The sequence below is a fragment of the Contarinia nasturtii genome, unplaced genomic scaffold (assembly GCF_009176525.2).
Source record: "Contarinia nasturtii isolate CC-2019 unplaced genomic scaffold, AAFC_CNas_1.1 Cnas_scaffold_414, whole genome shotgun sequence".
Classification (NCBI taxonomy): domain Eukaryota; kingdom Metazoa; phylum Arthropoda; class Insecta; order Diptera; family Cecidomyiidae; genus Contarinia; species Contarinia nasturtii.
The window spans coordinates 4,373,732-4,388,522 of record NW_022197768.1 but is presented as its reverse complement, the minus strand read 5'-3'; the positions used below and the strand labels follow the sequence as shown (position 1 = coordinate 4,388,522).

General features: G+C 33.1%; 1 protein-coding gene across 2 annotated transcripts in view; it reads right to left on the bottom strand.

The window, feature by feature from the left end:
• Positions 1-6,496: 6,496 nt before the first annotated feature.
• Positions 6,497-14,791, bottom strand: part of LOC116338641 (doublesex- and mab-3-related transcription factor A2) — a 13,251-nt gene continuing 4,956 nt past the window's right edge. Inside the window, exons 5-7 of one of the 2 annotated variants that reach the window (XM_031764042.1) lie at positions 8,103-8,478; positions 7,721-7,971; positions 6,497-7,631 (exon numbers count right to left, since the gene is read on the bottom strand). In XM_031764042.1, the coding sequence (XP_031619902.1) occupies positions 7,483-7,631; positions 7,721-7,971; positions 8,103-8,478 (776 nt within the window). In that variant the 3' untranslated portion in view covers positions 6,497-7,482. The remainder of the gene's footprint in view (positions 7,632-7,720; positions 7,972-8,102; positions 8,479-14,791) is intronic. The other variant, XM_031764043.1, reaches the window with a different exon arrangement.

The window sequence follows — 14,791 nt, the reverse complement described above, 5'->3', positions numbered from 1 at the left end:
ATGGTCAAGGCTATTGTTTGAATATATCTGTACCTATTCTAGGAATTTCTAGAGTGTACCCCAGCATTCTTAAAATGGAAAAAAAATGACAGACGAAGACGAATTCAAAAAAAAAAAAAATGAAATTCAAAAATAATCGTGGAAAAAGGCTCTGCATGAATCCATTTAATGTAAATGAAATTCTCTTGATTCCCACCCCCTTGCTGGTTATACTATGAATACTGCGAATAGTGCGAATGCCATGGCAAAAATAGTACACACTCACACACAATGAAATCAGCGGTAGAATTTCAATGAGACAAAGTATAAGTTTACAGCATCCAATTGAAAATGAACGAACTTAATTCAACATTTCGAACGTAAAACACAGTGATATGAGCCTCCTGTATATGCCATTGTTCGAAATACACATCGTATTCAAATCAAATCAATCACACATATACAATGGCAAGCGACGAGCGCTTGTTTGTCGAATTCGCCACAAACATTTTTCGTTTTTCATAATCAAAATGAAAGTAAAAAAAAAACTGTACACACACACACGTTGTAAAGCACACATTTGGAACGAAACTATTGTATTTTTGTGAAACAAATTCAATTCAAGTTGAATATTAACCGACCCATCATGATATAAATTTTTCTCTACGGTTTTATTTTTCTTTCTTTCTCTTCATCGAACTCATTGTTCTAGTGAATTTGCGAACAATAACACAGTTGCCTGTACGTTACCATGCATCTAAATTTATTTATAGTTTTTTTTTCTCTTGCTTCTCTCTCTCTGCAACTCTCATATCATTTTCTCGTTTTGTTGAGGCATTGCGTCGATTTGGGTGTTTGCATGTCCGTATTTGTGTGTATGGCCCATGTATAAATGTATGTGTCTGTCTATCGAAGTACACTCCACCTTTGTTGCTCCATTGTTACAGCGCGTGCAACTTTTATTTATTTATAATTATTATTGTACGTAGTTTTTCGGTTTTTTGTTCTCATTGTAATTGTATGTATGCGGTTTCATTGTTTCTTCCAATCGAATCTCAATTATGTACTATTTAGTGTTATGTTTGAAGAGAAAGAGTGTATGGGATAGAAAGAGAGGCCAAGAGAGACAGACAGAGAGGCAAAAAGGTAGAAAGAGGGAAAGAACTGCTATTATAATAATGAAAACAACTACAAATTATACACCATTGAAATCATCACAACAATACCCATTTTATCGAAACAGCGACAAAACAGTAAAATTCTTTAAACCAATCAACGGATTGTATTTGCAAAGCGTTTTCAATTCAAATATCATAACGATCACACACTGATCCCGACCGCTTGAAATCAAGATAGAGAGACGGAGAGTGAAACGACAACGAAAATGAGCAAAACAATTTAATTTTATTGCATGATTATTGATCCGGGCTTTTATTATTACAGTTATTTCTAGTGAACTGAAGACCGCTGTGTGAAGGAGGATGCATTTCCTACTATTTATGCCTTAGATCATTCAAACAGAGCGGAAATATTTTTTGAAGATTTGGAAATGAATTTTTTTTTCGTCATTATATTCATATTATATGATTTGAAAGTGACCGTTATTTTTTTTTTCATACAATGCAATGCAAATTTAATCATTTTTGGTGTAATGGATTTTTGTCATCTCAAAATTCATTTGAAGTTTTAAAAAAAATCTATTATTTTAGTAATAGTTTAAAATTAGCCATTAGACAGTAAACAACGACGCATTTTATCTGACAAAAAATATTGAAAAAAGGACTCAATGGCATTTTTTTGCGAAACGTTAGAAAATCAATTGATGTAATAGTTTCGATCATTTTCAAATGTGAATTTCATGCATCGCTTTTCTTTCCATTTCGAATGTTTGTTTCATTTCACTTATTCCTTACAATATGCGAAACAATAGCACACGCACACACTCGAATGGAGTAAGTGGATATTTCCAAAAAGGCATGCTTCATTTTTGGAACGGTTACACTCAATCCAATTGTTAAAAATTAATCAACGAAAAAGAAAATTATTATTACATCAGAATTTTATTCAATTGATTGAAGTGTTTTCCAATGAATTCATTTTTAGTTGTGCAATTGTTGTAAGTGCTATGTTAGTTTCATGTCTACAGTTTTACATCGTTGGCAACTCAAATTGATAATGTTTTCATTGGAAAAACGATTCCACGAATAAAATTCATTCCCAGGAAAATTGTCCGAATAAAAAAAACATGAAAATTTCACAAAAGATAATAAGTCGTGGAATCAAAGATTATCAGTGAAAATTTCGAAGCAACAGAAAAAAACACTCCCTTTCAACTACCATGTGAATTGTTTGATTTAAAAGAACATAAATGTGATGAGATCTTGTTTTTTTTTTTGAAACGAAGTATTTTGAGTTAGAAAAACAAAGACACAATTAGATCATTTATCAGTAAGTGTGTGTCTACTGGTTTTGCGTTCATTATTGTTGTTCCTTATCTCACCCTAACCGATCACAGCATAGGTTCAGTTCAATGTTGATCATATTCAAAAATCATGCCATTAAAATGAATGTAATGATTAAAAAACAAGCCGTCACATTTAAAGCAAACGTGCAGCATACCATTTGCAAATAGTCACAATTAAATTAATAAGATTTAAATAAATCTATAAAGAACCGTTGATGAATAAAATGGCGACTTTTCATTTGAACTATCGTTCTATATCTCAATTTTTGCCTCTCTTTGGCATTGTTGTCCAATTGTAAATATTATACATTATTCATAATGCATGCACCATTGTTCAGCATGATCTATTTGTGGCATGTCTGCTATGGCCATAATTCTACATATATAAGTTCCTTTTTTTTTCGTATTTAAAAAAATGGCACATATGTATATTGTTTGTCAATCCTTTTTATGGTTGAATGATGAATGTTTTGTTCCTGAGTCCCCATTGTTTCTTTGTGTAATAATATTATTTAACCATAGTACATACCTCTGAATTGAATTCACTATTATACAAACTATTGTACAAAGTTTTTAAGTGAAGCTCTAGAGTGTATAGAGTTTAAACTGTATGTTTATTAAAAAAAAATGGGATAGAAAGAGAGAAGAAGGTTGAAATGACATAAAAGGTTGCATTAAAACCGACAACCATGAAGAATGTGGGCCGGGCTAACGGCAGTAAAAACCATTAAATCGAATTAATTGAATTTAAATACCTGAGAAATTAAGTATGAATCAGCATAGAGCCAAACGATGTCTTCGTTGATCTATATATGTAGTTGTGAAAAGGATGCCAAATTTCAAGATGCTCTCCAAATGTCTCGTCCATTGTGCGAGACATTTTTTTACACTTGATTGTCTAAGAACATCGTCTGAATGAATTTATCAATTAGGGTTCTTCGTTGAATGCCAACAGATACGAAAAGCTACTTTCACAAAATTATCCATGCACAATTATATTTCAATTAATTAAGTCGGCTCGATAATTGGGTGTACCAAATTTTACATCGTTAGATGTGCATGCGGTAAATATTGAAAACAATTGGATACATTAAAATTGTGGATTTTGGCTTATGAGGATGCGAATTAATTTTCGGTTTTTGCAACAAGACAATGAATACCGGAAAATGAATGGAAAATTATTATTGGCATTTAAATGAAATTTATGACCATTGTTTGGCGAATACAAAATATCATATTCACAATCATGATTTTAATTGAATTCTGAGAATGTGTTGTATGTGTGCGACGACCTCTGAAACTGAAATGCGACGTCCTTTGACTTTATAAAACGATAAATCATTTAACATGCGGAAATTTTGCGGATGAAGAACCAAATAGAAATGCTATAGCACACAGGGAGAGAAAGAGAGACATAAATAGAGATCGAGACACATAATAACATCGACATTCGACTGCAATCGGAGTTATTGTTGCCAATTGCGTTCGTTCTATAATTCAAAACATCAAATTAAGCTCGCCCAAAAGATTAATCTGGCCATTGTTGTGCACGTTGCTCAAGTGCGATTGTCATGGATTTGAAAATACCAAACGAAATGAAAATCCACCGAACGAACGAACGAACAAACGCGTGCATGGCAACAAAAACACAAACGCATATGACAAACCAATAAATACATATAAACATACGAGAGATATCTGGGATATGGGAGCAGAGCAGTCCAGAATATGCACATACAATAAAACCATTGCATTTAATCATTCAGTCAGTCAGTCATTAGTCGAACGAATTGGAATGGTTACTTTAACAGCAGTCGACGATATTTCAAAAGCCGCCACTTTCAAATTAATAATAAACGGATTAAAAGTTCATAAATATTTCAGTTTTGGACTTTTCTACGAATAAAATACTTTATTAAATGCATCTCTATTGTTTGAATTCGAATGCTAATCAAGTACAATAGACGTAACTCTACAGGGTGGAATGGAATAACCGTGTTTCTTTCACGCATCTCCATCACCCATCAGCCAACACAAAGCTTCGTTTTCATTCAATTTTATAAATGCACATTCTATAAGAAATCAGACTCGGAATTTTGCAGAATGATATTGTTTTTCTTCTTCTTCTTCTTCGTCTTCTTGTCTCCTTTGCACGCTGACAACGTACTTGAACTAAAACCCGGTCGAATGTAAACATTCATTGTGTCGTGTCAATTTTCAAATAAATAAAACAAATGCAATATTTTCCAATTTCATCATTGCTTGGCAAAATTCATCAAGTAGCGCCTAGAAAGAAATTACTGAACGACCTGAAAGAATCCACAGTCAATTCAGTATTTGAATACGTCCGAATTGTCACAATAAATACCAATCGAATTCAGAGTCCCGCGATCTCAGAGATTATAAAATTTATTTTATTGTATTCATATTGTAACTGTACTGCTTTCATCATTTGCCTGCTTTAAATTATGTGCACGCACACAAATATTTTCCATAGTGTCGAATGTGTCACCCACAGATATTTTTCATCGAATGTTTGCCTCATCATCATTGTCAGCGCACGCCCAAGAATTTCAGACGGATTTTTGTAGCTGATTGAATATACGAAAAGCGGTAAAATACGGAATGCGTTCAAATACGCAAATAGGAAAGGGGTGTAAGACTATGCATGTGCGTGGATTGCAATGAAAGCGAATGATGTCAGACGGAACTCAAGTCACACACAGAGAGAGACCAAAAAAAAACGTGAGCGAATCAATATAACATTTTTTGATCCGGCAATTCAACACAATGAACCGCGATACAAACATTAACCCTACTCCAATAAAAAAAATCTCTTCTTTTGATTCATTTTCGAAAATTTAATCCCCGACTAATTTCGTTTACATCGATAACTCAATACAAACGAAATAAACTCAATCGGGCTATTTGCTATTTGTTTTTTTTACAGTCATTTATCGAATGAAATTTGAATATCAAGATCATAGCACCGTAAAAACCGAACTGTAATGAGAGGTAGTATTATTGTGTTAATTTTTTTGTTATCATTGGCACCATCAAATTGTCAATAGAAATAAATGAGGACTGAATTGGTTAAAATTCATAAATTTGTCAACAAATAATATAAATCCGTTTGCAAATTGAAAATCGTCATCAGTTTTTTGTTGTGTCCTGCATTTGACCATATTATTTTAAAATTGCTGTAAAGTTAACAAACCATAAGAAGTAAGTGGTGTTTAATGCAATAAGGCGACATTATAGTCATGTTCTAGAATCTAGATATTGCTATCATCATGAGGATTATTTTATATTTACATTTCGGTTGAGCTATAAACACGCACACGCACGCAACGCTCACGCACCACAACAGTCATGAATGCTATTTTATAATCGAGAAGAGGGTGGCGGGTCACACGATTTCACCAGTGTAATAACACATTTAGTGCATGAAAATAAACGAATGCGAGTCAAGAAATGCGCTGGTGTATATTTGTATACTTATAATTTAATTTTAATAATCTCGGATCAATGATAAAGTTTAAGATGAATTGAACTTCATAGGGCTTATTTGTATTGTACACATTCACACACTGTGTTACAATTTCGTTTTTAATTTCGAACATATTGAATGCGACGATTGAAGAGGAAACGAAAGAAGAAAAAAAAGAAGCGCACAGATATTGAATGTGTGACTGTGAATGATTTATTTTGGAAGGGTGGAAATCAAATAGGGTTGAAATTGAAAGAATTTACATTATTTAACTTTTGTCTGAATTTGTTTATTTGTAGCATGCAGACCGAGAGAGAGAGAGAGAGAGAGAGAGAGAGAAGAAGGGACAGAATGGATTTGAAACACGAAAAAAACATGCATTAAAAAGTAAAAATCAATTTGGATTTTTCCGCTTCATTGTTTGTTGTATGAATGTAGCTTATGAAATGCTGAAAAAAATGTAATACTTGTTAAAAAAAAAATTGAAATTGTTTATATTGAAAGACTCGATTTTCACTTAATTAAATTATTTTTCTTTTATTTCAATTTAAAATTAAATCGTATACATATGGATGTCATTAGCGTTGAAGTATGCATTTATTTTATTTGCTACAACTAAAATATTTCATATCATATAATATAGGTTTGTATATTTTAGTATGTTTATGTGTTTGCATTTCTTGTTGTTTATCCTTTTGCAGACAGAACAAAGAAAACAAAACAAAAATTTATTCGTATTTCTATTGTATGAACTTTGTGAATTCATTTTTGCGTGAGCTTGTCGCCTGAACTGAAACTTATCTGAATAGTTGTGTATGGTACATTGCTACACTGAATAAATGAATGTTGAACAGACAATTAAATAATTACATAATTTTTTTCTCTTTTAAATTCACTTTAAATGCGTTCACATTAATCCTCACATCATTAATGATAAAGCTCTCTAATTTATTCATTTTATATGAGAGGCATTAAAAAGTATAATAGTGTTTTTAGATTAATTTTCAAAATTTTATATCGATATAACTTTCTTATAATTTGTTTATTATTATATACGTTTCGACATTGTGAGAAGAGCAAGAAAGAGATTGAGTATACTGCTTAACATATTTGGTATATATATATATATGTTTGTTGTGTGTATAAATTGTACATCATTGACGCTTAACTTTTATGTTATTCAATTTTTTGCTCACTCTTTCAAAAGAAAAACCACTGTTCATTTTGACGTGTTTTGTTGTTATTCATCTTCCAATGATACATATCATCGATGTGGACATTAAGCATTGCATTTGATTTGGCTCATTTAATTTGAGACTGTGTTTTTGGGTGTACAGCTTACGAAATGAATTCAGCTATCTGCTTCACTTACAACAAATTAAATTACAATACTTATTTTCTTTCAAATATTGTAGTATTCATTTTTTCTGTCACATGTGTGTGTGCCTTGTTGAGGTGTTGTACGATTGGTTGAGGTGTTGTACAAACAAATCCAGTGCAGTGCAATCAATTAAAACGTTTAACGTATGTATCACTATAATTTTTCGTATCATTCTTGTGATTCGCCTGCACTGCCGCATCGTTCACCATTACCATTGGCCTCCATTTGATCATTTTCCGATTGGATAATTGTCGATAAGTAGCCAGTACCTGAGTATGGTGCAGCCAAAAAACCTATCGATAACAAATTTAAATGTCCTTTAATGGGGTTTTATTTGAATACATTCCAAATGGTGTCCAGTATGGTTAACACTAAATTAAATTTAATTTGAACTATTTACACTTACGTTTTGTGTGTTGTTGTTGGTGTTGCTGTTGAAACAGTGCATATCGATTGGCCGCCGCTGGATTAAATACGCCGGGCGGAACAAGAGGTGAAAAGGCTGATTTCATGGAAAATGTTGGTGATGGTGCCGGTACTGTAATTGGCATTGTATCATCACCACCGGTTAACATTGCTTCCATTGCTTGAACTACATCGCCTCGATACTTTTGCAATAAAGTTTCAACTTCACTTCGTCGTCGATTCGGAAACACTCTATAAATAAATAACAAATCCAATTCAAATCTTGCACATTCTTTCGGTTTCATTCATTTCTTTTGTTTACTGAAATCACTTTGACTATTGTGATATGAAGAAGAAAAATAAACAAATAAATGAAGCGTTACCTTAATAAAACATCGATCGGTGATCGTTGTGTAGTCATTGCGCCCATAAATTGATGTGACGCTTGATGATATGGCATGAAACCGGCATTTTGACCTCCATTCATATGGATGTGACGCATCATATTTGGATTTTCGATTGGTGTATTTGGCGGTGACGTTGAATCGTCTTTCTTCAAACTCAAGTTTTCCGGTGTTGCCTCGTCGGGTGCCGAATCAACATCCAAATCGGACTCGGGTGAGCTCGGTCGACCATTTTGATTCGGTGAACTGGTTATTGGCATGTTAAACGATGTATTTTTCAAACGTGGACTGCTTGGCGATGATTCTGAACCAGTATCATGATCCGTTTCGGTCGATATCCGTTGACGTTTTGTACCTACATATGCCGAATAATAACAAAACAATTAACATATTGTTATTTTTTAACTTCTTAATTTTCGATTTTATTTTTATAGCAAATTTTTCGGAAGGAAAAAAAAATAATGTTCAATGATCAATGCCAACTTTATTCAATTCAAATGACAACTTAATGGTACGAATAAAATGAAAGAAAAAATGTACAATGAAGTGATGGAATGTGATGGTAAAATTGTTTTTAACTAATTCAATTATATTCAGTATTCTGAATGTGACATCATAAGTACATAAATGTTCATTGCAATAGATAAAGACAATAAATGTGGAAAAACCTTGGCCCATCAAAGCCACATTGTGAATTAGAAATTGTGATATGACACTGTGTTCATAGACAGTATATTTGTGAATTGTTTTTGTTGTTGTTGTCGTTGGCATTTCAATCATATTTATCAAAACGAGTACAATGTAATTTCTGCGGTCGAAACATAAACCCACAATGCACACGATTGTCATAAATGTGTGTAGAGTGAATTTAGTTTCGGTTCCGCTCCACTCTATCTCAATCAATGTGGAGTTTATTCCATTGGTATTGGATGGTTTATTACATTTGCGTCGTTTTATTACAAATTGTTTGTATCCATCTCTCTATTATTGGTTTAACGTTCAATTCTAAATTGCATTCATTCGTTCATTCGTTCTTTCCCTCCGTTTCCCTCATTTCGATGTGAAAGCTACTACAGTTTAGCTTTTGTACAATAAAATGACAATGCGACATAGTTGTGGTGACGTTGTTTCAGATCGAGAATCAAAAACATGAAATTGTTCATCTTGTCGAGAATTTTGCATTTATTGTGTGTATGAAAAATGCCAATGTTTCGGTTCGGGTGTTTGGTGCTGGACCGAAAAATGAAATTGAGTTTTGTGCTCGTACGTAAGGGTTTTTTTTGGTTGTTGTTGTTGTTGAATGTATGCTTCGTTCGCCTCATCGTTTTATTTGATTCAATTGAATACAAGTATGTGTCTCGCTTTCGCTTTAAATACGCTCCTGACGATGCCCAGCAACGAGAATGCGAACATGAATTTGCCACTGTGTGTATTTGTATTAATTGTATTCATGGCATGTCTGTACCACATTCATTGAATTATTATCAAAAGAGATATTTTATTAAAACATCTGCAGCTGTAATTTAAATTACGATTTCATATTGTGTATAGTTGTTTTTTTTTCTGTGTTGCTCTTTGGCTTTGCATACACACACACACACAGTCTCGAAAGCGATAAAAAAGGGGGAAGTTATTGGATGCTTATTTCCTCTTTATTAAATCTCTATTTCAAAAAATTATATCTTTTAAATGACCGTTTTATAACTTTTTTCTTCCTCTTCTTTCCAAACTGTGTGTTCCACAATTTTCCGTTCGTTCATATCATTTTTTTCGGTTCATTCATTGATTGTGCGTGTGCGATACGAGGGAAAATTGGAATGGAGATAAAAAATTACAGTTGGCACATAAAAATAAAAGTTTTCACATTGTTTTCGCTTCGAATTGTATGTATTCGCCGCCGTTTTTTTTTTCTTCTTCTCTCATTTATCTTCAAATGGCACAAATTATTCTTTTATTATTTATACTATTACGATGCTCTCGAACTAAAGAAAAGTTTAATTATCATAAATTTGAATTTTTAGTGTTTCCGACAGTACAAAAATTAATGTATTTCTTTTTTTGTGCTATTTATCTCTGTTTCATATGCTCTGCTTTGAGCGCATCGCTATCGTCTCTGTTGAAGTTTGATAGGCGTTTCATGATCCAAAGACACAAGCAGAAAAAAACATCGAAGCAAACAACGGGAAAAAAGCCCAAAATATTGTGTGCCACTTTTATGACACTTTGTAGTAATTCTACGTGTTTGTGTGCTGTTGTGAGCACTTTTATATCTTTTATTTGGAATGTTTGACGTTGTTTCGCTTTTCTTTGTTGTTCGAAGGATTTTGTCACAGTGCAGCATTTGGACACATTTCGAAAGGTTTGCTGGAGAGTCAAATTGAAGAGCCGAAAAAAACGACAATAGAAATAACGACATCAATGACTCTAAGAGAGAGAGAGGGAGAGAAAGATTGAGAAAAAAAATTGAGGCGGAGAATTGAAAGTCAACACGCCGATAAGCACATTTGAATAAATTCAAATGCCCGTGCAAAGTGTAAAGACTAATATTAGAAGTGAAGTGTGCTTTAAAAAAATATCGAAATGCTTAGCAGAAACAGTTAATAACGTTGTTGACACACACACACACACACGCAAACACAACAGCAACCACATTTGAGCACGTTTTCGGTATTCTCAGCAATGGATCGTGGAATACAACATAAGAAGGACTCATTGACAATAGGAAATACACATTGAAATTACTATCCAAATACGTACAGAAAAAAAAAACATATTTATAATATGGTAAGTAGCAGTGGTCACATTGTGTACATCGCATCTCTTTAGCAAATGGACTCATATTTGGGCTGTGAAATATATATTTATCATTATTGCTGCTGAATCATACAGCAGCCACTCTTTCGAAGTGCGCACAACACTTCAGATGTATAATTCATATCGTTACCTTCGCTTGTGGGCCAAATTCACGTAATGGAATGTACCACTTTTTTGTGTGTATTTCGTTTGTATATCTCTCTAGAATAGTGCTTGGATGAATTTTGTTCCTGTACAAGTGCAACAGTGTCTTCAATTAGGTATTTTAACGATGACGACGCCTACACACAACATTTTGCGCGGACCAGCGCTCATACAACAATTTACATAAATTGTTGTGTTGTTGACTTAATAAAAAACATAGCTCACACTTCAAAATGCAATCATTTCCGTTTCGCGCTTGAAATTTGATACAGTAATGAACTAGAATTTATTCAAAACGAGCGATCACTTTAACTACGGAAAATACACTTTTTTTTAACAATTTGATTCTCCTTTGTTTACATGATGAAGTGAAAATCACTTGAAATCTCTTTCTGTTGACATAGCCACCAGATTTTTTGTTTTATTGTTTGTTAATTTTGAGCCTTGGTTTCGATGTTCACATACCGCAACATACACATTGCTATACAGTATAAAAATTGAATTGATTTCTTTTATTTGAATTGGTTTATCTGTCTCCAATATCGTAAGGCCCCGAATTGTAGTCGGTTCATTTACTCAATGGTTCATGTATGTAAATGGAAATAAATCAAAATCAATAGAAAATAAAGAGCACCTTTTTCTCCCATTGAAACAAATAAAACAAATTTTGAACAAAAAATATGCCCTTAAAACAGAGAGGAAAAAAAACGCCAGCACACATCCATTCCAAGTGTTTACGTTGATTTTTTAGAGAAAACGCTAAGTAAATATCAAGATCTAGTTTTTAGTATGTGTCTTTCAATCGTCACATAAAATCTCATTGATATTACCTAACTACATTCACCCAGTTTGCATGCGTAATCATGAGAAGAAAAACAAAGGCCACAAAATATCAACCAAAGTCAGACGGAGCACAGCAACAATAAGTGTCACAATTTGTAAATATTTACAAAGATTTTTCAAATCGATGATGATGAATTCAAGAAGAAAAAAAAACATACAAAAAAAAAATCATCGATGCCAATTTGAAAGGTTTTTTTTGTCACCGCAAGAAATTGTGAGTACTTTCTGGTGTTTTTAGCTCTTAAGACATTGTGACAGATGACAATGAATACTGGATACGTGTATGTGTGTTTACATTTCATTTGAGCAACAAGTATCTTCTGGTACGTTTGATTTGACAAACAAACGATCATTGTGTGGAATGGTCTGGAAATTACGAATCTTTTATCCTCAATTTTCGATCGCACGCAAATACATGCATGGATAATAGACAGAAAGGAATCCTTGCCCAAGAGAATAAAATGGAGAAAATCGATCGATTAAACTATTACAAATGTTGAACTAGTTTTGTAAATTAAGTATTACAATAAGGATATGTGAACGTTTCACTCTGATTTTTATTGTTCATTGATGTTTTGTCATTTTATTTAAAATAAAATTAAATATACCTGAAGTATTGACACAACAATTACCGAAAAAAAAGTATTTTTCATCGATATACTTGAAATGGCTCTTAAATATTTCAATTATTTTAGGCTCAACAATTTTAACTTTTACTCAATGTTGCATTAAATCATTCATGACTTTTCACTATCGGCGAAAATTCACATATGGGTCATGCCATACGACAGTGCATCATGTGGTGGTATTTTGTGTGGTCCATTGATGTCACCGCATCTTTCGGTAATATTTGTTTCAAAAAAAAAATAAGCGCCTTCTATAGTGACATCAATTCAACTTCAAATATAAACATTGGCTTTGATTTCATGTAAATAAAAAAATATATATATATGCGGCGACACAAACACAACCACCGATGTGTTTCATTCATTAGGGAATCAAAAACAAACAAAAAATCCAATGACATGTGTGATTTCACCCGAAGAAATATGGATCAGGTCATAACTTTTGGCATAATATTACACAAGAGAAGAAATACGAAAACATTCCCACGCATGAGATCGATTTAAAACTCGACAACAACAAAAAACTCGATGGCCTATGGCACTTCCCTCGACTAAATAAATAAACTAAAAATATGACATTACAATTTATACAACAGCTACTTTGAACGCAACAAAACCAAAGCAATCCAACAAAATTGAGATAATATGTGCATTCGCAGAAGACTCAATCAATTTGATTGAGAATACGTTTTATTCTTCGTCTTGTTCAAATTCATTCACAAAAGTATTCGATTTCAAATGTGAGAAGAACGCTGGTTCGATGAAAAACAAAGCGAAAGAAGAAATTGTAACGAATAAACAATCGAGTTGGTTGCAAGCTTGCAGTGGTGCAGTATCTGTAAAAAAAATAGCGTAGGTAGCTGAGATTCTGTTTGCGCGCCTACGACGACGATGCACCATAATGGATAGTGAACGTTTCATTTTTATATTCTTCCTTCTTCAAACTGCTTAAAATAACACAGACATGTTGTTGTTTGCTTTCATGCTCTCAAGTGGTTTTCAGGACAATTCAAATGTATCTAATTATATTGTAGCCGTTTCGCATGAGTGATTTTTTGCCTTTTTATTCCATTCTTTTTCTTCGTTTTTTTTTTAATGGATTTTCATGAGATTGATCAGGATACTTCTTTTGATTTTGTAATTTGATTTGTACTTTTCATATCTTGATTACATGAAATCCAATCGATTATCGTTTCATTCCATTTCAGTTCAGTAGCTCATTATGTTGTTATTTGCTTAAACCGATTCGATGCACATCTCCTTTCAATTGTGAACTCTCGTTTGCCCGTTTGTATCCGATTGCATTGAATTAATTGAGTGAAGCACTAGAAAAATGCTTTCATTTTCAATCAAACTGATACCCATTAAATTGACTCAACGAGAAGAAAATCTGGGGAGAACCGTATTTTGGGGAGAGATGCCGAACCAAATTTGACACGATTCATTTTGATGTTCTCCTTGTTTGCTGCCGGTGTGTGTTTTTCACCTATTTTGTTTTTTTAAACGGTAATTGTGAGGGAGAACGAAGATCAACAATTCGGTGAAGTATCTCTTCAAGTGGATGTATTTGATTCTATATGTTCAGAAGCCACAAATTCTATTCAACATAAAAAACCAACCATTTTTGCTCACCACAAAATTATCATCATTATCTCAAAACGTGTGCATACGAATATCAACTGTACAATCGTTCAATTTTAAGTGATTTGTTGTTCCTTCGATTTTGACCATCTCTATTCAGCTTAGTCCATAGATTTGCTTATTCCTACGATGGCACATGAAAAGGTACCACTTGCAGATTTATATTATTATTATTTTTTTCATGCAGCACAATCGTCTACAGACTTGAGGAAAAAAGGAACTGGCGAGTGGCTACGCAGAATAGAAATATATAATAATAAGAGGTTATTTTAACCAATTGCATCCTTGTAATAAAATGCGATGTAATGTTCAATGCTTTCAAGATAAAAAAAATGTGCGGTTCGAACGTCAAATAACATTCATTGTGTTCAAGACACTCGCATGCAAAAGCCAATAGGGGGAATGAGTTGTTTTCCTTTTTCTTAGGACATGGGTAATGGTGCTCTTTTTAATGCTGCGTGTATCAAAGTGTATCGTGTGAATAATATACTTATTCGCCCCAATAACAACATCAAACCATAATTTATTGGCATTAACGCACACGCCACACTCATCTCTCTCTCTCTCTCTCTCTCTCTCTCTCTCTCTCTCTCTCTCTCT